This window comes from Alligator mississippiensis, chromosome 2 (genome assembly GCF_030867095.1).
Source record: "Alligator mississippiensis isolate rAllMis1 chromosome 2, rAllMis1, whole genome shotgun sequence".
Lineage (NCBI taxonomy): Eukaryota > Metazoa > Chordata > Crocodylia > Alligatoridae > Alligator > Alligator mississippiensis.
The window spans coordinates 170,670,476-170,695,562 of record NC_081825.1 but is presented as its reverse complement, the minus strand read 5'-3'; the positions used below and the strand labels follow the sequence as shown (position 1 = coordinate 170,695,562).

Genomic DNA, 25,087 nt, shown 5'->3' with positions numbered 1-25,087 from the left:
ACCGGAACTGGCACTTGCCCCAGCAACTCTGGGCCCTATGAACCCTGGCCTAGGAGGGAGGACAGGCCAGGGTTGGCCCCACTCACAGCCAGCTCCAGCTTCTCCCCAGGGCGAGCCACTGCTCGTGTGGCCAGGTGCCAGGTCTCCACACCCCAGGACCCTGCAAGCAGCTGGAGCTCCCCTGGGTCTCACAGATCTTGTGCAGTACACAGACTGTGGCCATGACCTGGGGGATGTTAGCCTTTGTGACCCTGAGGCAGGTAGTGAAGGTGCGCCAGCATACCTTGAAGTGCCTAAAGGTGCACTCGATGAGTGCGTGACTGTGACCCTGGCACCTGTTCAAGTGTGCCTGGCCATGGGTCAAGCTGGTTGGTGTACAGAAGCGTGAGTCACAGCAGCCATGGGTAGGTGGGTGTAGCTCATTGGGGTCCCAGGGGCAGCCATGAAGCCCCCAGGTGGCTCCAAAACCATGCCCCACTCTGTCCTAGGGCACCTCCCCTTCTCTCCTGCCATGCCTTGATGTAATAATAATAATGAGGCTGCCCACGGGCCTTCACATGGCCCCAGTCCAACTGGACCTCCACTGCAGTTCTTTGGAACCCTACCAGTCTCTGCTATGCTGTTCCCAGGCCCCAGACCCCTTGCTGGGCCTCTCTGGTTGACTGTGCCCTGCAGGACACCTAAAGCCTCAGGGGATAATTGTGTGGCTCCAGTCCTTCCCTACACCATGCTCCAAGCCTCACTAGTGGTACAGTACTGTTGTTCTCTCCTGTTGGGGCTTTGGCCTCCTTGTCTTCTCCCCCTTTACTCTGGCTAGGCCTTCTAGCCTGGGCCCACTATGTTGGACCTGGCTTTGAGGCACTAGCTCTGGTTTGGCTCTTTCAGGTACCAGGCCTCTGGCCACTGTCTTGTTGTACCCCAGACCCCTGCCCCTGTCTGACTCTGTAGATCCACTCTATGCCTGCTGCAGGCTCAGTAGTCACTCAAGCCTTGAATCTGCCCTGGAAGGGCTTGGGCACTAATGGGACCTCCGTATACCACCCCTATAGTCCCAAACCAAAACAATGGTATAAACTGTAACATAAACTATAATCCCCCAAGCTATAACATGAACATAAAGGAGAAGCAGACCTCTGCCCCTTTCAGAGGGAAAACTTTCCCTCACCCCTCACTTAGGATAGCCTCCCAGCCCTGGGCTATATCCTAGTGAGCTCCCCTAGCTTCACTGGGGATCCACGCGCAGCACCACAGTCCCTTCAGGAGCCCTGCTGCTGGGAGCTCTTCACCTTGTGGTTGCCAGGGAGAGACTAGCTTACTAGCCCAAGCCTCAGGCTTATATCCTCCCAGGGCCTTGCCCTCTTCAAGTCAGCAGACTGCCTGGGCTGCCTGCAGGCGCCTGCCAATTGGCCTAATTGCCCTATTGCCACAGTGACCTGAAGCTGCTGCTCACTCCCTGGACTGCTTTTGCTTTAAAAGAACAGAGAGCCCCAGGCTGTCTGTTAGAGTGGGATCTCTTATGAGGAGGGGCGGGATGGTCATGTCACCTGGCTGAAGGTTTGGGACACCTGGCGCGAGCTGGCCACTCTCCACCAGGGCTGGCAGGGCAGAGTTGCAGAAGATCCAGGTGTTATGGGTGCTGCCAGGCCAGCCGGTGCTGTTATTTGTAAAGGTGCCTTGGTGGTCCACCACAGCCTGCAACATGATGGAGTGGAAGCCCTGCCAGCTATAGTATGGTTGGCCACCTGAAGTGGGCAGGTGACAGGGATGTGAGTCCCATCTAGGTCCCCAGTGCACTGAGGAAGCTGAGGGTATGGAAGCTTGCCACCATCTCCAGGAGTCAGTGATCCAGGCCACAGTGTTGCCCAGCATGTCCTTCAGGGTGCCACAGACCTCCAAGACAGCTTCGTTGGCAATCGCCCTGATGTTCCACAGGCTGATAGGCATGGTGAGTTTGAGGAGGGTGATGGGCACCTGGGTCTCCATGGGAAGGGGCAGGTACATGGCAGTAGGCTGCCACTCCAGGTGCAGGCTCAGCTGCTGCACGAGCTCCTGGAATGTGGGCCAGATCATTTGGAAGGAGTCCAGCCACTGGTCATCTTTCCAGATGTGCTGGATGATGCACTACCATCAGTCCCAGCTGGCAGGGAAGGCTCAGAGGCAGCAGCGCTTGAGCCCCAGGAGCTCGTGGACAGTGGCTGTGGTGGTGACCATGGTGGTGCCATTGACGTCCCTGTTGGTGTCTGAGAGGCACACCAGGGGCTGGTAGCTGGTGGCCCAGGGGCAGTGGGTCACAAGCTGGGCTCTGCACCTGGCTGCAAGACTGTGTACCAGGGTGGAGAGGACAGAGGTGAGGCCCAGGTGGGCCAGGCAGTGGTCATTGTGGCTGCAGAGTGTGGCAAGTGCAGTGACAAGCGGAAGCTCACAGTGCTAATTGTTGCTGCTGGGGCCTGGGTGAGGAACAGCCATGGCATGCTGGGCACTGACTCTGGGGACAGCATCCAGCTGCTCCAGGCTGGAGAAGCATATGGCCAGGGAACAAGGTGCAGGGCAGCCTTTTACAGAGTACCCCTAGCAGCTGGGTAGCTGTGGCCAGAGCCTGCAGCTCCCCCTGGCTGCTTCAGTGGGGCAGAGCAGGCCCTGCACCAGACAGCTCCTGTTGGGACAAGAAGCACATGTAGACATGCTTCCAGGTCAAATTTAATGTGCCTTAAGTTACTGCGCTGTAACCTTAAGGTGCATTAATTGCACATACGGATGTGCCCAGTGACATTCAGTAACTTCCTGTGTTAGTAGCTAAAAAGTCTTTGTAGTATTTGTAGAGTACTCTTTGCTGTGCAAAGATTTGCATGTTCCTGTGACTAGAGGTGACGTTTAGGAAAAAATTAAATTCAGCAGCAGGAATGAAAACCTGAGTCTCTGAAAGTAAGGCCACATCAGTTGCCTTGCATGAGAAGTATAAGCTAAGGAAGGGGTGAAGTGAGAATGGGTCAATATCAGAAGAGTTGGGCTTATGTGTGATCCTCCTCTAAATGAGCTTACACGCTGCCCTGGTTTAATTCTTGCTGCTGAGCAGGAACAACTTGGTAGCTGGGCAGCATAGGCCTCATTTATTCAGGACTGGCTTCCTCTCTTCTCTGGTTCTAATGAAGAACTTTGATTTCTCCTCAAAACACTCACACCATATAAGTTTGAGGCAATTTAATGTGGAGATGTATGAATTATTGTATGCATTCTTGTATGAATTCTAGGAGTATGGCTGGCACACTTGCTCTGGACCAACTGATCTTATTAATGGCAGATAATTGTGGGTATCTTTCACCTGGTGCATTGGAATGGTCTGTTGCCTTGAGGCCTGCAAGGCAGAATGGGTGGCTGGCTAACCTGGTTGTGCAGAATTAGTGGGTACAGAAGAAGAGGATAGCTCAGTGGGGGCTGGATGAAAGCACACTTGAAATACGAGGGCAGGCAAATGCCATTGACATAATCCAAACCTGATTTGCTTTGGGGGAGTCTTTCCATTGCCCTCAATGATCTTTCAACCAGGCACCAAGATAACACAACACAGGCAAGAGGGGAACTAAAGCGGGTCACAAAGGAAGACAAATGGGTAGTGAAAAAACAGGACCAGGAACAGAAAGAAGAAGTAGTGGGAAAGGACAGGAAAAAGGAGCAGGCTTGGGCATGGGAATGAGCCCTAAAAGCGGATGCAAACAACTCTGATCTTCCACTACGCCACTGTGTTCCCCGGACAGCTTGTCTATTTTGGTAATTCTGGTCTGAATTAGCACACCAGGGGCCAATGCTGCAAGGTGCTGAGTGCCTTCCATTTCCCATGATATCTCCATGCCAAAGTGTAACAAGGAGAACTCTTTTCTCCCTTGCTTTGTGTTCAGTCCATGTACTGCATGAACCTCTACCCCTGCCTGTTAACAATCACAAATACAGCTCTGCTACTAAAACCATGCCCCTGGAAATACCCTGTTGGGATTTTATTGTCTTGGTTTTACATTAAATGAAACAACTGTCCTGAAAGGAAAAAGAAAGTGATGCATTCTCATGGTTTCAGTTTTCTTAGTCGAACCACAACATATGGTTTATTGTACTGGTGCAATAATTGAGTTCTGTCAGCTTAAAACAATTACAAAAGAAGTATGACTGCTAAAGATTTCCCTCATGAATCCTCTCTACTTACTGCTATAGGGAAGGAGAAAAAAAGAGCTGCTTCATACACCAATCTCATCTTCTCTACTAGAAAAATACTATGGTCTAAATATCACCTAGGCCTCCATTTAATTTTTTCTAACATTAGATCAGCCATTACCTTTTTTGTTATAGGTCTCTCTTCTCATGGTACCTCTTCATTAGCATATGAAATTTATCTATGAAGGTCAAGGCAATCATGTTGTGACATTTGGCAGAGATCTCTGCCTTCAGGACTATTTCTTCACTGTCTTGGCCTTTGTGTGGGCATGTGAAGCTGTGCTGTGTAGGTATATATTGCCCTGGATCTGTTCCCTCATTTTGGACAGGGACTAGGGACTACAGATGCAGCAAGATGGGTGTATGTGATAGTTTCCTACTCTGTGCTTGATCCACAGAGAACATCCAGCCAGTTGTGCCACTGAGCTCACCCTGTAAAAGTTCCTGCCTTTGGTATAGGGCTTATCCCACCAGGATGACTGTAATAGGTCATATCTGGGATCCAGCTGATTTGCCTGTTATTGTCTTTGGGCAAGGGTTTGGTCCCAGCTTATGACTCACCTACTGTGACTTGTTGGAAGAATGGTAGAAATTTCTCAGCAGGACCTTTGCCTTGCCTGGCACGTATCTCCAGTCTATTTTAACTTTCTCAAATCCACAAAATTCTACATGGTCTTAGTCCAGTCCCCGTGGGGTTCTGTATGATAAGGTATAACATACAGGCACCCCAGAATGCTGTCCTGTGATCCTTTACCCCCATAGACTGGCACAATACCAGATGGGGGCACTATTGGGAGCTCCAATGCCCCTACACTCCTGCCACAAACCTCTATGTCTGTATATAGCCCCTTAAGCTCTTGAGCTGCGGCTAGGAGAATTCACAGGACACCCGGCTGCCCAGTCCTGGCTGGGGAGTGACTTTCAGTAGTAGGCTCCAGGCTTCCTGCTCAGAATTCCCAAAAATCTATTCTCCATGAGCAACAAAAAATGTTGGCAGGATATCTGCCCCTCAACATTTCCCAGGGTCTGCCCTTCAGTTTGCAGCCCAGAGCTCTCTCAGCGCTTATCGCAGTTGTTTTCTTATTGCAGTTTCCTAAGGACTCCAGCCAAGCAGACGCAGAATCCTCCGGCCTTTCAGCATCCTAGTCTTCTGCAGTTGAGTTTAGTTTTGTTAACTGAGGGGAGTTCCCAGTAGAGCCAGAAACTCAGGGCTTCCATGTTTCAGACAAGCTACTGGGTCTCCCCGAGTCCCTGCTTGGGGGTTCTCCTGCCAGGCACCATGTATGACTCCTTGGGGCTTCCTGCCTGACTGCATGGGCTGCTGGCTTGGCACCAGAGCACATGACATTCTGGCAGTGCTGGCAGGGGTGGGGACTGGCTCTGGTTCCTGACTGGGTAAGGCAGGGTGGGCAAAATATGTCCTGCCAGGCACTTTCATCCAGCCCATGGCACCTCCCAATGAATTGCACCCTGCCCAGCCCTTCGGCCCATGAGGGTGGGACTGAGGCACCCATGTGCCTCATGTCTCCATGCAGCAGGTAGGAAGAACTTCTTCACAGTTAGAGTGGCCAAGGTCTGGAACGGGCTCCCAAGGGAGATGGTGCTCTCCCCTACCCTGGGGGTCTTCAAGAGGAGGTTAGATAGGCATCTAGCTGGGGTCATCTAGACCCAGCACTCTTTCCTGCCTATGCAGGGGGTCGGACTCGATGATCTATTGAGGTCCTTTCCGACCCTAACATCTATGAATCTATGTGTACAACCCCCCAACATACCCTATTGGGCCTTGCTCCCACCCTCTTGGGTAGAGGGGCTCTGCCCAGCCAGAAGCTGCTGGATGGGGCTCCTGCTGCAGCTGGAACCTGCACACTTGGGGCAGCAGGTAGGGAAGCAGCGAGGCTGGTGGCAGGGGTGGAGTTACAGCTGGGCAGAAGCGGAGCCTGTACCCAGAGGGGCAACGGGAGCATGGAACTCAGCTCGGCAGGGTGTGCGTGTGGGTGTGAGGATGGGGGTTGTAGGAACCCCCAACACACTCTGCACATGGCATGCAGCCCCAGCTGCTGGCAGCAGCAGCAGGCAGGGAGGTCAGGGTGCTCGTGCCTGGTGCAGGCATCCAATGGGGTGTGGCTCTGGTCAGTGCTGTGCAGGGTGAGGGAGCGGAGCCTGCTCTATCATGGGGGCTCTGCACCATGTGCCTGCAGCTCGAGCACTCGCAGTGAGGGAAGCCCCACACTAGAGCGTGCTGCCTCTCCTGCTCCCTGCTGCACAGGTACCCACACTATTCTGGGAGTAGAGGGAGCCCCACCCCCTGCTTCCCCAGGGAGTCCTGTGCAGGGCTTCCCCACTGTGAGTGTGGAGCTGCAGGCGCACAGCATGGAGCCCCTGTGATAAAAATGGCCAGTGCTGTGCTAGGGGTGAGGAGTGCCCTCCCATGCAGCCTGCCCGGCAAGTTGTATTAGAGGGGCTCTGTGCTGTGCACCTGCAACTCCTGCACTGCCACAAGGGAAGCTCTGCATTGGACTCCGTGGGGAAGCAGGGGGCAGGACTCCCTCCACTCCCAGCAGAGTGCAGAGAACTGCGCAACAGGGAGCGGGGGAGGCAGTAGGCTCCAGTGCAGGGCTTCCCCTACTGTGAGTGCTGGAGCTGCAGGTGTGTGGCACAGAGCCCCGGCAATAGGGCAGACTCCGCTCCCTCCCGCACATCACTGACTGGAGCTGCACCTGCACCGGGCACGAGTACCCTGACCTCCCCCACTGCTGCTGCTTCCAGGCAGTGGGGGCTGCACACCATGGGGGGAATGTGTAGAGGGGTCCCTACACCCCTCACCCTCCCTCACACCCACACCCTGCCCCCAAAACCCTCATCAACATATACATCCATCCCAACATGCCCTATGCCCCCCTACATAGCCACACCCTCTCACAACCCACCCACACACTCCTACACCCCACCATACACACACACACAGACTCACACAAAATATAGAAGTGAGATTTTATTTTTGAGTTATTATGCAATGTCTTCTATATACAGTACACAAATCACAAGTCATGACAAATATTTTTTGTGATAAAATTAAAATTTAGTAGGTGTTTGACTGCTAGTATATGATTTGTTTTTTTTTTCCTGGTTCTAAAAGGGCAATCCCCCCTCCCAAAAGGAGTATTGTGGGGCAGCAAGGTGAGGGACTTCTGGTGGCAAAGGTCAGGAGTTAGGGGCAGGACTTCTGGTCCCAATGTGGTGACCAGCTGGTGGGGCAACTGTCAAGGGGTGGGGCTACCTATGCGGCCTGTCCACAGGTTGCTAAAACTTGTTAGGTATCCCTCTGCTAGAAATAATTGCCTGCCCCTGGGGTAAGGGGAAAGGTGTAAGCAAAGTTATTTTCTTATCTTTCTCTCTCACCCTGCCACATATCCCGCCCTGCCTCAAGTTGTGAGCATCCCATTCTCCATTCTACTTAGCTTTGGAGTGCCCAGAGTCCTGGGTTTCCTTTGAAGTCACTTTGTCAGTATGTCAATGGGAAAAGAAGTCTGTGATGACATTTTTCTTGCTTGGTCAGTATTCTGTCATGAAACAGTATAGTTGCAATGACAGTGCCCATCTTATAATCTGTGCATTTTCTGACTTGTTTGATTGTAGCCACTCAAGTGGAATGTGACTAATGTGAATTCCCAGGCCAAAAGGTAATACCGGAATAACTCCATGCCCTACTCGATGGCTAAGCACTCTCTCTCCACGGCTGCTGTGAGGAGTTCTGTCCAGTCTCTTGTTGTATGTAATATACCATCGCTCAGATTGATCTCAAGTTACCCGATTTTTTCCCCCCATTTCTTCTTTTTTTCTTCAGTGGTGACCCCGGATCTCTCCTGCCACGTCTTGACGTTAATGGATTTATACCAGGAGGACATGACTTAAATACCACTGGACAAAGGGGTTATCGATCAATTCCCTTGTGTTTTGAATTTTCTCATAAAAATGAACTGGTTGACAAAAGATGAAGACTCACAGTGTGTTCTTCATAATAAGGTTCTTTTATTAGGTATCTATCTAAACTTTTTACATTTATTTCTCTTGTTTCTTAGGTACCACCGTATCCTGGGCTGAAAGAAGTAACAGGATCCGGTTCCTCAAGTTACCGTTCAACCTTTTATTCAGTGGAGGTAAGTATTAAGTTCTAGATACTTCTCTAAACATCACATGATAAACTCAGGGATTAAAAAAAACAACTAGTTCCTGTCCTTTGGGTTCGATGACCCTAATTTCCTTTTTTATGAGTATCAGTCTAATAAAAAAAGGTGCCTTCCCTTTGTCGTGGAAACACATGCAACATACTTTTGGGTCAGGTCAGCAGAAGCTTTTATTCAAATGAAACTACAGCTGTAGGGGGGACTCCAAAGTGACATGGATCTCCCAAGCACTTGGAAGGGGTTCCCCCCCAAGAGCAAAATCAGGAGGCTTATATACTTTTTAACAGTCGCTTACAACTCATGTGATCATATAGTGAAATTAGCTAGAAAAGCAGCTATAAACATTACTTCATTACTTCTTTGCTGTTATCAGGATGAGAACTATGGAGGAGACAAGGGAGAAATAACATTCCCTGCCTGCACCTGGAAATCAGAGTTGTACATACTTTTTGCTATATTCAAGGCCGTGGTGAGCGAAGCAGTTGCAGAGGAGTTACAAAGAACAAACACTTTCCCTTATCTGTTCTACTGTACAGAGCCAGCAATTCTCCACAAGAAGTTAAGTCATCTTTTAACTCAAATGATCAAAGTTTAAGACATTTATTTTTTTTCTGATTCCACACCTTTTAAGTCTCTAAACAATGTTGGGTTTATCATTTCTCTTTTTGGTTTCTTCTTTATAATGCTGCACTAGCCCGACTCACTTCTTGAAAAGAAATATAAGAAAAGTTTTACTTTTCACTGTCTGGCTCAGTGAACTGTTCTGGCTCTCAAAGTTGCTCCAGCTCCTGGATCGCACTCCTGATGATGAAGCCTACATCTGCATCTTCCGTTCCACCGCAGCTCTCCAACTTCTCCAGCCAGTCATCATTCCATTCCCATCTGCCCCATCATTCCCAATCAGCTCCTCTCTCATTCTGGCGTGCCACACCTCCTTCCCTGTCTTCAGCTGGGGCTCTCCTGCTCTCCCTCACTCTCCGGGTCCACCCTAGCTTCATGGAACAGCTGCTCCTGAAGCATGGCTCCCTTTTTCCTTAATTGGTTCTTGTCGGTGTTCGGTTTGTACCATCACCCTCTTGCTCTTCATTACAGCTGCATACTGAGTTTTGTGGTCCAGGAGCTTCCAGCTTCATAGTATCATAGTACTTAGAGTCAGAAAGGACCTAAACAGATCATCAGGGCCGACCCTCTGTCCCGGGCAAGAACAGGTGCCGGGATCATATCACCCCAGCCAAATATCTGTCCATCCACCTCTTGAAGACCCCCAAGGTAGGAGAGAGTACCACCTCACTTGGGAGCCCATTCCAGAGCCTGGCAGCCCTAACTGTAAAGTAAAGTCTCCTGATGTCCAGCCTGAACATTCTCTCTAACAATTTGTGGCTATTATTCCTAGTAACCCCGGGTGGTGCCCGAGGGAACAGAGCCTCCCCCTATTCCTTCTGGTCCCCCCTGGTGAGTTTGTAAATGGCCACCAGATCCCCTCTCAGCCTTCTCTTGTGGAGGCTGAATAGGTTCAGGCCCTTAGGCTCTCTTCATAGGGCCTGCCCTGCTACCCCTTGACCAGGAGAGTGGCCTTCCTCTGAACCCTCTCAATGGTAGCCACATCCCTCTTGAAGTGCGGCGCCCAGAACTAGACACACTACTCCAACTGTGGCCTGACCAATGCTGCATAGAGGGGAAGGTTCACTTCCCTGGACCTGCTTGTGATGCATCTGTAGATGCACGACAAGTTGCGGTTAGCCTTACTGATCTCTTCCTCGCATTGACAGTCAGTAGGGGGGCATATGCTATGGACATTATTTATTATTTCATTATTTGGGGGGAATGCAGGGAATAGGAGATGCCCTGTTCCCCTGGGCACCACATGGGGTAACTAGGAATAACTGTCACAAGTTGATAGAGAGCAGGTTCAGGCTAGATATCAGTAGGCATTACTTTACCGTTAGGGTGGCTAAGACCTGGAACCAACTTCCAAGGGAGGTGGTGCTCGCTCCTACCTTGGGGGTCTTTATGAGGAGGCTGGATAGACACTTGACTGGGGTCATATGACCCCAGCACCCGTTCCTGCCCAAGGCAGGGGGTCGGACTTGATGATCTGTTGAGGTCCCTTCCAACCCTAGCTACTATGATACTATGATTTATCCTTTACATCAACACTGCCCCCAGGATGACTCCCGAAGCATCACTCTTCAGAATGAAAGGTTTATTGAAGTTGGGCGTAAACAGCATGGGATCCCTACTCAAAGGCTTCTTGCGCCCCTTCAGTCCACTTTACCTCCCTGTACTGTGGGCCTTTTATCAAGTCTGTGAGAGATGCTATCATCTCAAAAAAGTGCAGGATGAATTTCCAATAGTAATTAGCCAGTCCTACAAATGACTTATTTTGTTTTTTGGTTTTCAGTGTAGTATAAGCTTGTAAGGCCTCCACTTTATCCACCATGGGTTGGACCCATCCTTGGCCCACCATGAAACCTAAATATTTAGTTTCCTTCTGGTCTAATTGGCATTTTTTGGGTTGGGCATTTTTGGGTTCCTGTAGCCCTTAAATCTTCTAGTACTGACCTAGGGTCTTTTAAATGTTGCTGCCAACTATCTGAGAATATTATAACATCATCTATATAGGCCATTGCATAGTTTTGATGTGGAATTAATAACTTGTCCATGAGATGTTGGAAAGTCACCATGGTACCGTGGAGTCCAAAGAGCATTATCTGAAATTCAAAGAGGCCCTAGGGTGACCCAAATGCCATCTTTTCATGGTTTTCATGGGTCATACGTATCTACCAATAACTATTGGTCATATCAAGGGTGGTGATGTAATTGGCCTGCAAAATTCTCTACACCATCTCCTTCACCCAGGGCATGGGAAAAGCATTGAACTTTGTCCCCATTATTAACCTTTCTAAAGAATATGCAGAGTCTTAAAAAGCCTTGGTATTATTACTATCACTATGGGCTTTGGTACTATTACTGATGGGCTACACCACTGGCTTTGCGACTCTGTTATAATCTGCTTGGCTATCATGTGGTCAATCTCTTGTTTTACTCCTTTATACTCCTTTATATAGCCCCTGTGAGAGGCACCTCCAGTGTTCTCAGACTACCTGTCTGGGTAGCATATAGATGCAATGAATGACCCCTTAAACCAATCCGGGTTCATCCTGGAAGACATCTTGAAATTCCACAATTAGCTGGACTAGCTGATTCTTTTGTTTCTTCATTAGATGTCCATCCATCAGTGGGGTGTTCCCCTCTGGAATCCTGACATTGCTGCCTGTTGTGGGGCCTAATTCCAAGGGATCTGGGTCTGGGTCCATCATCCAACCCTCTTGTTCTTTCCACTCCTTCAGCAATTTGATGCAGTATAACTGCTTCTCCCACTTTCCCCCAGACCATAAAACTTCATAATCTACTGGTCCTATTCTTTGGGAGACTTCATAGGTCCCCTGCCATCTAGTTAATAGTTTACTATCTGGTCCAGTAACAGAAGTAGGACTTTTTCCACCACAGCAAATTCTTTTTCTTCTGCTCTCTGACCATATGCTTATTTTCTGGCATCCTTGGGCCTTTTGCAGATTTTCTTGTGTTAGTTGTCACACCGTCTGTAGTCTTGATAGGTAATTAGGGAGTATCTCCATTTTGGCCTCTTGTCCCTCCCACCCCTCACATACCATATGTAAGCCACGAAGCTGGTACCCATAAACTAATTTGAAGGTGGAGAATCCCATTGAAGCCTGTGGCACCTCTCAGATGGCAAATAAGATAGGGATGAGTAACTGATCTCATTCTCTAGGGTCTCCCTGTGTGGCAGTTGTCAACATTCCCTTTAAGATCTTGTTGAACCTTTCTACCAGATCATCAGTTTGAGGGTGGTAGGTGACCGTTCTTAGGTATTTGATCTGTAAGATCCTGCAGAAGCCTTTTAGAACCCTGGGCATGAAATTAATTCCTTGGCCTGTCATGATTTCTTAGGTAGACCCACTTGGGCCATCTGTTTTATTAATTCTGCTGTAATCTTGGAGCAGTAACTGAGTGTAGGGGCACCACCTCTGGAAACTGGGTAGCATAATCAATAATTAGTATATACTGGTACCTGGAGCTACACTTTGGGAATGGTCTGGCAATATCTAGCATGATCCAGTTGAACAATTTCTCTATCACTGGCATGGATATCAAAGGTACTCACTTAGGGAGGGCCATGACAGATTGGACATGCTTCCCAAAACCTTTCTACTTCTTTATAAATATCTGGCCAAAAGTATCTCTTCAACAGTTGGGCTTCTGTCTTGTCTCAGTGTAAATGGTCTCCTATGGGTAAGGAGTGGGCTATTTGAATTAGGTTCCTCCTATAGCCTTGAGGGACCAAAAACTGTACACTCTCTTCATCTTCCCCTGCCCCTTTATCAACCTGATATAGGAGGTCTTTCCTTACCTCAAACCATGGATGCTGTGCCACCACCTTGGGATTTAAGACTTCACTGTTTCAGCATACTACACTATTCTCATAGACATTCTAGAGAATTTCCTCCTCCGTCTGGTCTGTCCAGAACCATCTTTATCCCACCAACTGTTCTATATCCATATCCTCTTTGTCACTGCCTTCTGGAGCCACCTTTTCTCTGTGCCCCACCATTCCCTCTGTACCTTCCACCTTAGCCGTCTGAAAGTACTGTGTTCCCCTGTCGCCTTTTGCAGGACTGTCTTGAGGTCAGGCCAGTCTCTTCCCAATATCATGGGGCAGAAAAGTCTTGGGGCCAGGCCTACATCTGAGTACAGGCAGTATTGATCACCACCTGATACTCCTGGTCTCCGATTGTCACTGAGGGCAGGGACCTTCCTACAGCTGAGCTGAAACTGCAGTCTATCAGTCCTGGCTTGACTGTTTCTTCTTTCTCTTCACTTGGTAGATATGGTCATTCTTGCATTGGTACTTGTTCTCCTCAGGGCCTGGGGCATGTCTGGGCATTATGTCCCAGTTCCCCACTATAACACTGATTGTCTCTGCAACACACCCAGTTGTACTTTGTGGGTCCCATCTGTTCCTTCTTTTATCCCTTGGCTGATAGGTGAAAACATCTTAGGTTTCTTCTCCTTAACACTTGCACTTTCAGCCTCCATGAATGCTTTGGCAATCCTTAGGGCATCACCAGAGGACCGTGGTTGATGCCTCCTAATCCATTGTTGCCTACTGTCTTCTAGGTCCCCAATAAATTGTTCCAACACAATCACATCGATTACCCTATTCAAGGATCATATTTTGGGCTTCAGCCACTTCTGCGTCAAGGTCTGCAACAATATGCATGGCTGTTTTTCCTCCTTTTCTTCTTTTGCTTGTAATGCTCTGTTGATACCTCCATCCTATACAGTTTAACCTCTTTAATATTGTTATAGTCCCTGTCCTCCTCTTGTGACAGAGCCCTATATGCATCCTGAGCTGGGCCAGTCAAACAGAGGTCCTAGTTGGTAAGCCCTATGTTCCTGTTCCCAGCCAGCAGCTGAAGCTTGTTTCTTGAACGATTCTAGGTAGGTCACCAGGTTGTCTTCCTCATCTATTTTGGGCATCTTAAATCCTTCTATAGGCCTGGCTCCTGACCCTGGCTGGCTTTCCAGATTCTCATTTAGTGTTTGCTGTCACCCAAACAAAGTACTATGGGCTGCCTGATCCTCTGGCCACACATGGAACAATTCCTCCATTTGCCTCTGCTGTCCCTGGAGAATCTGTGTCAAGAGATTTTGCACCAGTGTCACTGATTTGCTGGGCACAGCTCTTGGGAGTGTGTTTTCCATAATGCTTATCCTTCTGTACTGACCTGGGTTTGAAATTCCCAGCCAATGTACCACTTGTAATAGGTAGAGCTGGGAACTCAGGGCTTTCATGTCTCAGGCAAGCCTCCCAGTTTTCCCAAGTTCCTGCTTGGGGTTTCCCCTGCTGGGTGCCATGTGTGACTCCTTGGGGCTCCCTGCCTGCCCAGCACAGGCTGCTGGCTTGGCACCAGAGCACACGAAGTTCTGGCAGTACTGGCAGGGGTGGGGACTGGCTCTGATTCCCAACTGGGTAAGGGGAAAAGTGCGAATGAAGCTATTTGCATCCCTCTACCCCCTCACCCTGCCTCAATGACCAAGACCATAAACTACCTTGGTTTAAATCTAAGTCCTTTGTTTGCTATGCTTATAAATTCAGGACACAACTGGTACATGATTAACTAGGGGGACATATGCATTCTTTCCTCCTTGCTTTTTGTTGACAATTAAATAATATGTTCATTTTAATGAGTGGAAAATTGGAACTCCCTCAACTCGTGGTTCCCCTTTCAGTCTGAGTCTTTTTGACGTTCTTGTTGAAGCCTAGCTGTCAAACTCAGATAGAAAGGAAAAAGCTGGAAGTGTTAGTATCCTTTCCCTTATAAGAAAATACATATTTTCCATTTCACAGCTTTCTCTGAAGAGTAATGTGTAGCTGCTTCCTAAGTTTTCATGGGATGAGTCCTGCAACATGCTGAGTGCATTTGAACTAGAAAAAACTTTTGCAGGGTTGCACCCATGTTTCAAGCACCTGGTTCAGCAGGATTAGGACTGGAGGCCTCAAGCATATGAGTCCATTGCCTCCTGGACCCCACCATGCATGGAAGCTTTATCAAAAAAACATAATTGGTTGTCAAAAGAATTCTTTGGATGCTTTGCTGATCTCACTCCCCTTCCCCTTCATCCTCTTATGAGAGGACCGAGATAGCAGACCAGACACCTTGGTCAATAACTTTACCTCAGATCTCTCCTTCCTGCTGTCATAATGATCCTCTTGTCACTGAGAACTAAAGAGCCACTGCAAACGTTGCTGAAAGTCATTGTTATTTTGAAATCAAAAGATCCTGTCTTATCTGCAAATAGCAGATTATTCTAGCCACTGTGCGCGCCGGCTCTGACCCCGGGTCGCTTTCGTCGCTCTGCACGCGGGCTGTGGCCAGCAGCCCGGGCAGGCCGGGTCGGAGAGGGCAGGCGCTGAGCTAGAATTAGGCACAGACACGTAACGGTTGATTTTAAGGTTATTTTACTTACACCGAGATGGTCGTGGTGTAGGCTGAGAACTTGCTTGAGTTGCGGTTACAACAAAAAACACGAACACACGTGGAGGTTGGAAGGCTCCACGCAGACAGAACACGACAAACTCCGGATGTCCAGGACAAGCGCGCATTAAACTCGTCGTTACATCTTATAGTAGGGTCCGTTCGAAGACGGGAAGAGGTGGGCGGTGGATCAGGCCGCCAAACTCCTCTGAGCGACACACAGGGTTTCTATTACCCTGCCGCGCACACCCAGAGTCCCCACGAGATGGATGCGGAGTCCTCTTCAGCTTGGGCGGAAACTGCTCAAGCCTCTTATACGGCTAGCAGGCCAATCGCTAGCCGCCACATGTGAATAATTTAGAACTAGCCAATTGCGGGGCACGAATTTGCATACGACGAGCGGGAAACCTTTGTACCATGCATTTCTGTGCTGCAAAGGAAATGCACCCTGCAAAGATCGCTGCAAAGTGGCGGGAACACTTCCCTGCACGCGGGTTCTCTGCGCAGCAGAACTCCTCTGTGCAACGAAGTTGTATACCCACGGGGATAATTCTTAGTGCCGAAGCGCACACACAAAAAAATCAGACCTTTGGGTCATGACAGCCACCACAGCCAAATATCTGTCCTTGACATTAGACAAGCCTCGGAAATCCCATACAAGTGACAGAATGCTCTATTTCAGGCATCCCTTATTTTGAGATTACTTTAAAAGACAGATAGCTGTACTTTATCCCCAAGGCCTGAGCCAACTTTATGATTAAATGCAAACAGTAGAGCTTACTGTTAGTTCTATTCTTCATTTGGGTCATAATTGACAACTATCCTTATGCAGCTTCCAGACCTCAGTACAAAAATAACACAAGGCTTGAATAGGGAGAAAAACTTTGTAGTAGGGTGATTCTGCACAAATAAGCAAAAAGGTCTCTTCCATATCTAAATTCCATGATTCTGTAGTGTTTCGGTATTGGAGAATAGAACTTCATTCTGTAGAGCACTTCTATGTTGTCAGTCTCTAAGGGATGTGTATTGCAAAACTTCAGCTTTGGTGTAAGTAAATAAAAGGTCTTTGGATAAAGATTTTTATGGGATGTCTTAATGTCCTTTTTTCTTATTCCATACTTCTAAGGGGAACTACAGCCAACTGTGTGGCTAAGGTCCTGCTTAGCATGAGCAAATGTAACTGAATCTGGTTCACTTATGATGCTCTCAGTTTCATCTAAAGCCTATTAAAGCCAGTGGAAGGACTTCTATTGATCAGGACCTGTATAACAGAGCAAAAGAAACTGGTCAAATATAAAAATAATAGTAATGATGATGATATTCACTTGACCATATTTGCAATCTTTTTATATTGGCTTTTTTGTGAATTGTTAAGCTTTATTCAAACAACCTCAGTATATACTAGTAGAATATAGCAGTGTTTCCCAAGCAGTGTGCTGGGGCACAAAAGTGTGCCATCAGAAATGAACATGTGCACCGTGGAATTTTGCCATGGCAATGAGCTACAAGGAGCTACACTAGGTATGAGGATGGGGAATGCTTTAACAGGTGTGCTGTGGAAAATTTTTATTAATATAAGTATGCCTTGGGATGGAAAAGGTTGGGATACATAACATATAGGGCACAGCCCATGTCATCTTTGACACGTGTCCTGCACACTGCCACCATCTGGGATGCGGATGGCATCTCGGAACCAGAATCTCCCCCATTCCTTTGTATGGTGGGTGACATCAGAAGTCCCAACCCTGTTCCCCTTACATGGTGTGTGACATCAGAAACCCCACCCCTGACTGCCATCTTTCAGTACCTTGCCCTTGTCACATAATGTGTGACATCAGGAATTCCACCCTTGTCCCCCGGTCATATAGTGCATGACATCAGAAACCCCAACCCCTCAGATGCCATTTTGGCAGCCATTTTGACCACCACATTGGTTCCAGAATTCCTTGTCCCATCACATGGTGCATGACACCACCCATCACATAGTCTGTGACATCAGAAGGGCAGCCCTTTAGGCCTCAAATCCTGCCCCTCATGCTGTATGTCCTAGGCTAGACCACATGACACAGGTATGACCTATCAGGCCCCAAGCAGCCATTTTGACTGCTCTGTTGATCTGAGAATACCCTGTCCCCAACACATTGTGCATGACACTACCCATCACACAGCCTGTGCCATCAGAAAGGTCACTCATCAGGCCCCAAAGCCTTCCACTCATGCTTCAAGGTCTGCCCTAGACCATATGGTACAAGCACTACCTGTCAGGTAGTGGGAGGTAGTGACCTCTCTAACAACCCATCCCACTGCCCTCAACCATTTGGTGGGGGTTTCAGATGTCTCAGACCTTCCCAAGAATAGCACCAAACCAACTGGAGTGAGTAGAGGGGTGGGGTATAGGCTGTAAGCCTCTGGCCTATCTGTTTTCCAAAGCAGACCACATGTTTTTCTGAGACTGCAGTAAGGCAGACAGAAACAGATATGGATTCTTACACAACGCTAGTAAAAGCCTTGTCCTCATCCACCACCAAGACTTGGATCAGTATTAAAAAGAGGAAGTATTTAATCAACCTGAATAGCTTTAATAATAACCTGTGCTTTGTGGGCAGTCTGCTGCCTCTCACAACTCACAGTGTTGCCACAGATGCTGAACTGCTAGATGGCACCAAACAGTCGCATGAGAAATTGGGGTGATCAACTCAAAAAAAAAGTTATGCACAACGAGGTAGTCTTGTTTGAAGGTGTTGTACAGGTTAACATTCATAATAATTCTTAAAGAAAAAAAAAGGGTTGGAGTATGTTTAAAACGTGCGACATGCCCAGATACCTGGGTTTTTTTGGCTGCACATTATTATGGTATTTTGGATATGAAAAAGCAGCATCTCTTTTAAGGATGGTAGCCAGCTTGTCATAAAATGGAATCATTCTGCATGAGGCACCAGAACAAGAATTATTGTCCTTAACACAATGGAAGGCACACTTTAAGGACTTTATCTTACCCCTACATTGTTCCCAGTCCCGATTGTAGCCATGTTCCTTCAATAGGTCTGCAATAGTCATGTACACTGGCTTATTTCTTTGGTTTTTGAATTGTGTGAGCATCTTCCTTTCACCCCAAATAGCAATCAGTGCCTCAACTTCTGCATAAGACCAGTTTGGTCCCTGGCCTTGAGAAGTATCTGGGATGTCTTCCAAATGTTGCTTTTTCTTTGTCCCCTCCATAACCAAAAAGTGTGCTGGGTGAGAGAAGAAGAGAGAGTGGAGTTTGCAGAACAGACGGCTAGGACCAGTTCTCATGTATGTCCAATGACCTAAGACCTGTGAACCTTTTATGAAGAGATGCATAGTAATACTGATGTGATTTGTGCAATCTCCAGAGATTTGTAGTGGTTTCTTGCTTTGTGAGTTTAGGTGTTGGCATTTACAAACATACGCAAAAAACTATTGTGCTGGTGATTGGTAAAAATGGTGGCTAATCACCAGGGATCTGGGTATTCCATTTCCCATGGACAAATGGAGAAAACCATGGGTTTTCCAGCTGCACAGGATTGCACACCTTTTCCTGCAGCCACAACTGTGTCCCCCAGCAAGGCAAGCCCCAATATAACACAGTATGTTCAGCTCTATTCCATGAATGCTGCGTGTCCCCGGCGGCTGCGGGGGCACAGCTGTGCTAGCAGAGGTGGCAGCAGGAGCATGGTGGCGGTGAGAAGGAGGTGGGGCAGGGTGGCGAGCATCGAAGGGGTCTCAGTGGTGACATTGTTCCTTGTTAGCAAAACACTCCAACAAGGGGGATCAAGAGAACCAGTTTGCAAGACTTCGCAGCCTAAAGCATCAGCAGTGAAAATGAGTGCCCAAGAAGCGATGTACTCGCACTGTCTGTGAACGTCACCTTCCCTCCATATTCCTTGGTTTACCATATTTATGAATGAAGCATATTCCTAAAACTAGGGGCTATTAATTACTAAAAATGATGATAACTCATGATGCTCACACCCTGCAATCCTGTCCTCACAGTGGGCATTTCCTGCTGCTTTAGACCATTCCCAGCTGTGCCACCCCGAGGGGCCTTTCAGGAGCTATGTGGCGGAGGCAGACTGCCACTTCGACACACAAAGGGAAGGACAACTCCACCGTTCCCCCTTCCAGGCCAGCCCCTGTCCCCTGGGTGGGTCGCTGCTCAGGTTGGATGCTCAGAGCAGGACCAGGTTCATAGCAGGATCTGGCACTTGGGCGTCTAATTTTAATCCTAGTTCAAGCTGCAGCCATTAACACATCAATGTTGCCTATCCTTGCCCTCCAAATAAGGGATAATGAAGCATCGGAGAGGAGGAGGAACTGCCCCTCTGCATTGCTAGGGGTTCAGGATGGAATAGGATCCCCCTGAGACACCTAACCCCCATGGCAATGTCTGGTAGTGCATTGGGTGGAGGACCTGGCCCAGTGTCCCTGCCCAACTACGCTTCAACAAGGCCTGGCTGCTCCGGCTTTGTGATGCGTGTCCGCCTTGCCATCACATTGCTGTGACGATGGTGCTGGGGCAGAGATAAAAGCAGAGCAAAGGATTATCCTGCTCACTCTGTGCTTGACACAGATGATAGTAGAGTTAGTTGGTTGTCGCATTGCTTTGTAGTTGTCTTTTGTTCCTTTTGTTCATTATCTGTATTCTTCATAATTAGTATTGGTAGAGTAGTATTAGCAGTAAGCAATTAGTCATAGTAGTCTTTAAAATTAGTTTAGTTAGTAGGTAGGTAGTTAACACTGTTATTTATTAACTTTAGTTACATCATGATAATCACCCCCTTAGTACCTAAGCGTCCTGGCCACAGGGCCATGCAGGAGAGGAGCAGTTCGCAGACTGTGCAGGTAAGCAACTTGCTGGGTGTTTTCTCACATCTGCTCCTCCTGGTTGCCAAATCTTGCAATCTGGATCTCTCTTTCTCTCCATTGTTGGAGTGTTTTCCTAACGCAGGACAAGGTCTCCAGTTCCCCCACAGCCTCCTCCCTGGGCCGTCCTAGCACCTGGGCACTGAACGAGCAGAGCTCTCCCGCGGGGAGCAGTGATGCTTGTTCTTGCCTGCTGCTCGGTGAAGCAGGACATCATGGGGACTTGAGTGCTGGGTCCAGGGGCAGCGCTGAGCTCGACGAGCCCCTGCAGCTTCCCCACATGTGGCTGGGGAGTTGTTTCTAGGCTGGGGAGAGGCTGGGCCCCAGGTTGGTTTCTGCTAAGTATCTGCTGTCTTTCTTCAGCTGCCCCCGCTTGAAGAAAAGCAAGCAAGCGAGAATGCCCAGCCACAGCCTGACACCTCCAAGGGCAGAATGAGAGCCCGCATGTTTTGGGACCCCGCAAAGGAGGAGATTCTCCGGTGCCAGGAGCCCTGGGACAAGAACCGAGTGAGTGGCTGTGAGGCATCTGCACAGCTGGATCTGCTGACAACAGCTCTGTATACGGGCAGGTTATAGTTGTCGCCCAGCCGTCCAGCCCTCCCCCGTGCCCTGGCCTGGCTCCACAGCCTGAAATCCTTGCACTCAAGGGCAGAGGAGTCCCTGGGGTTCCCACAAGGCAGAGCCTGAGCTGCCTGCCAGGGCCTTGAGCTGGCAGATAGATGGCTGCTGCAGATGAAGCGCAGGGTGGCAGGGGGTTGCCAGGGCCTTGGGATCCTCCGAGTGGGAGAGGCAGTCCTTCGCCAGTGGTGGCCCTGTGCTCAGGGCACTGTCCCATGTTCCCTGGCAGACCATCAGTGACCTGGGCCACTACCAGAGGCTCTGCCAGAGCACCCAAGTGGCCCTGAGGGCAGGGAAAAGGCTTGAAAAAAAGCTGAAGAGGGAGGAACGGCTGCTGCCTCTTCTTGAGCCGAATCCTGCAGTGCTGGGGCAGATGCAGAAAGTGAGGAGACAGGTAGGGCCGTGAGTAACCCCTGTGTCTTTTGGGCTGATGAGGGCTGTGGGCCTGGAGAGGGCTGGGTTTTGGCACACGAGTGCACTGCAGGACCGGACTCCACGTGTCCCTGCATTGGGGCAACAAGGCACAGCCGGGGCAACAAGGCACAGCCAGTGCATCTGTGGGGCCTTGTTGCACGTGGTCTCTAACTGCTCTGTGCCTTGATGCCCCACTTGTTCCCTCCTCCGTCCCACAGCTCTTCCGGCTGGACAGACAGCAGCGGCAGAAAAATATCATACTGCAGCAAACAGAGCTGATCATTAATAAAAAAGAGCAGTGTGAGAAGAAATGTCACCGGGACGAGGGGCAGCTGCGAGTCAGGTTGGTGTGGCCATGTGGAGGAGGGTGACACATATTCCCCAGAGAAGGGAAGGGCTCAGCACTGCTGCCTCTGCGGGCAGGGACCTGAGTGGTTTTGGATCTCGCCCTCTCTAGCGCCTCTGCTGGCTTCTTTCTCTGCGCTCCCTATTCCTACAGCTCCCTGGACTCCCCCATTTCCCACCCCCACAGGGAGACTCCCTTCACCTCAGTGGGGATCTTCTTCTCAAGGCACAGTCCTCCCCAAGATATATGCCTCTTTGCAGAGACCCCAGGGAGGCCCTGGGCTGCGAATGGGGCTTTGCACCCAGCTCGCAAAGCACCTGACAGCCCTGCAGCCCAGGGGGATAAGCATCCAGGGCTTGTCAGGGGGGTGGGAAGAAGCCCCTACTGGGCATGGCAGGGCAGGGCAGGGCAGGGCAGGGCTGGGCGGGGCAGGGGGCACTGTGCTCTGTGCAGGGACAGCACAGCCTTCCCGCACTGTCTGAACGGCCCAGAGCAGCTGCGGGACGTGGCAGTGTCCCCACACTGGCAGGAAGGGACGGCTGCTGTCAGGTAGCTCCTGCTCAGCCTGGACAACCTTAGTCAACAACCAGCATGGCCACAACATGGACCACGAGCTGGAGCTGCTGTGCCCTGGGACAGGGGTGGGCTTTAGCCTGTTCCTAACATGCCTCCTCTTCTTCCTTTGTCTTGCAGGGGAAGCAGTCAGAAGATCACCTCCTCCAAGCCTGAGCCCTCAGTATCCCTTAAAAAATCCTGATTCCCTCCCATTAAGAAATATACCTTTAGTTAAAAATTGACCAGGCTCAGGACATCATTGCGGACAATGGATGGGTACCACAGGGCAGGGAGTGCGTGGTTGTCACCAAACTGGGCCTGAGGTCCCAGGGTTGACAAGAGGGGAATGGGAAGTGAAAGGAAATGCCACAAAGACAGTCAAGGGAGTGGAGACTTTCTGGTTTGAAACATGAAGTCCCTTAGTCTGAAAGTAAATTAATAATCATCTGAAAAGGGGGCAACATGGCCATATTACCCAGCATGAAAATTAGAGTAACGCATAGGTACACAGTAGGCTGGTATGAAGCGGCTTGTATTTGCTTTGGACTTGGATTCGGTCGATTTGGGGGATAGTGACTCGATTCAGTGATTTGAATCACAGTCCCGATTTAATTCGGCCGAATCTGATTCGGAGATTCGTCAGAAGCCAAATCTCTGAATCACCAGGCCAGGCCCATCTCCTACCCTGCTCCCAGCTCAGCAACGGCTGCCCCAGCTCCTGGCACTTGTGAAAAAAACAAGCCCTGCTCACAGGGTGCTGACGGGCAGGGGGCAATCCCCACTGCCCCCCACTGCCCCATCCTGTGTGGGGGCTCTGGACGAGCCCCCTGAGCCCCCCCCCACCTCGATCCCCAAGCCCCCACATGGGTGCCATGCACAGGCTAGCTCTAGCCTTTTAAGGACCCCCCCACCGCCCAAAACCATGGACTCACCACCTCTGCTAGCGAGAGAAATCCCCGCAGTTCCCCGCTGCCCTGAGCCATGTGAAGGGCTCTGCATGAGCCCCCCGTGACCCCCTGATGCCCCAAGCCTGCTGCAGGAGCGGTGAGTCCCAGGGCTTTTCTCCATTTTTTTTTCTTAAAGGGCCAGACCTTGCCTGCGCAGGGCACCCATGGGGGGGCTGGGGTAGCAGGGGTGTCAGGGGGCTGGCAGGGGTCCCCCCATGCTCCCCTCCCCTACCCCGAGTAGTTACCAGCTCGGAGTGGCTGCAGCTCATCTTTTCTGAAGATTCGGAGAGCTTTGAATGGATTCAGACCTTTAAATCGATCCCCTGATTTGAATCAGATTCAAAGATTTGGCCACCAAATGGGGCTGAATCTCCTCCAAATTGAATCACCTTCCGAAGCATCGCACAGGCCTACTGAAACCATTGCACTTCTGGCTGTTGACTAATGAAGGAGGAAAAGAGAAGATGTATTTACTGCAGCTGTCGCAATAAAGATCTACTCTGAGATGAAGGGGCTTGGACTTTCCTGGCCAGGATCTCTTGTCAGGGCAGCTGCCCTGCTGTGCCAGCCCAATCTGTCAGCTCTGCTCGCACCTCACAGTGCCAGCCCCCAGGATCAGCCCCCAGAGAGGGGAAGTGTCACACAGGGCCCCAGTGGGCACACCTGGCATGCCTGGCCCTGCCTTCTCTTTCCCCTCCCCATGTCCACACGCCCTTGCAGGCTGCTCTAGGCAGTGCTGTGGCGCAGGGGACTCCACCTTTGCCACATTGGCTGCAGGTTGTTTCTGCTTTTGCCTCCCAGGATGGGGGACAAGGTTGTATCATCCCCCAAATTAAACTTGACTGCACTGGAGCCGAAGCGCCCCAAACTCTTCTCTCACTGCAATGTCAGTGTCCTGGCCCTGCAGGCTTCCCCGGCCCCACATATACAGCCGAGAACTTGGGGGCAGCTGGGCAGGCTCCCACCAGCTCTGGGCTGCTCTTCTCCCTGGTCCCTAGCAGGCACCAGCACTGAGCTCCCTCCTGTCCAGGGCTTCCAGCCGCAGGGGATTGCACACCTTCTCCTGCAGCCACAACCGTGTCCCCCACCAAGGCAAACCCCAGTATAACACAGTATGCTCAGTTCTATCCCGTGAATGCTACGTGCCCCCGGCAGCTGGGGGGACACGGCTGTGCTGCCAGCGGCGACAGCGGGATCACAGCTGTGGTAAGCGGGGTCTGGGCGGGGTGGCGAGCAGTAAAGGGGTCTCAGTGGTGACATTGTTCCTTGTTAGCAAAACACTCCAGCAGGGGGAGAAAGAGAACCAGTTTGCAAGACTTGGCAGCCTAAAGCATCAGCAGTGAAAATGAGCGCCCAGGAAGTGATGTACTTGCACTGTCTGTGAACGTCACCTTCCCTCCATATTCCTTGGAGGACCATATTTATGAATGAAGCATTTTCCTAAAACTAGGGGCTGCTAATTACTAAAAATGATGATAACTCATGATGCTCACACCCTGCAATCCTGTCCTCACAGTGGGCATCTCCTGCTGCTTTAGACCATTCCCGGCTGTGCCACCCCGAGGGGCCTTTCAGGAGACAGACTGCCACTTAAGACACAAAAAGGGAAGAACAACTCCACTGTTCCCCCTTCAAGGCCAGCTCCTGTCCCGTGGGTGGATCGCTGCTCAGGTTGGATGCTCAAAGCAGGGCCTGGTTCATAGCAGGATCTGGCACTTGGGCATCTAATTTTAATCCTAGTCCAAGCTGCAGCCATTAACACATCGATGTAGCCTATCCTTGCCCTCCAAATAAGGGATAATGAAGCATCGGAGAGGAGGAGGAACTGCCCCTCTGCATTGCTAGGGGTTCAGGATGGAATAGGATCCCCCTGAGACA

At 50.0% G+C, this 25,087-nt stretch overlaps 1 protein-coding gene across 1 annotated transcript; it reads left to right on the top strand.

Annotated features, from left to right (window-relative positions):
- The first annotated feature begins 1,867 nt into the window (after positions 1 to 1,867).
- On the top strand, positions 1,868 to 22,504 carry LOC132248273 (uncharacterized). Its single transcript, XM_059721312.1, has 7 exons — positions 1,868 to 1,945; positions 2,248 to 2,451; positions 8,280 to 8,357; positions 20,693 to 20,836; positions 21,177 to 21,341; positions 21,580 to 21,704; positions 22,401 to 22,504. Exons 1-7 carry the CDS (start codon positions 1,868 to 1,870, stop codon positions 22,462 to 22,464), a joined length of 858 nt encoding a protein of 285 aa, XP_059577295.1. The 3' UTR covers positions 22,465 to 22,504.
- Positions 22,505 to 25,087: the final 2,583 nt, after the last annotated feature.

Bases quoted from the DNA above. Each gene is read 5' to 3' on its own strand.
- LOC132248273 (XM_059721312.1), top strand. From the start codon at position 1,868: ATGTCCTTCAGGGTGCCACAGACCTCCAAGACAGCTTCGTTGGCAATC. The intron at 8,358-20,692 runs GTAAGTATTAAG...GTCTTTCTTCAG, and splicing joins CAACCTTTTATTCAGTGGAG to CTGCCCCCGCTTGAAGAAAA. The intron at 21,705-22,400 runs GTTGGTGTGGCC...TTTGTCTTGCAG, and splicing joins GAGGGGCAGCTGCGAGTCAG to GGGAAGCAGTCAGAAGATCA.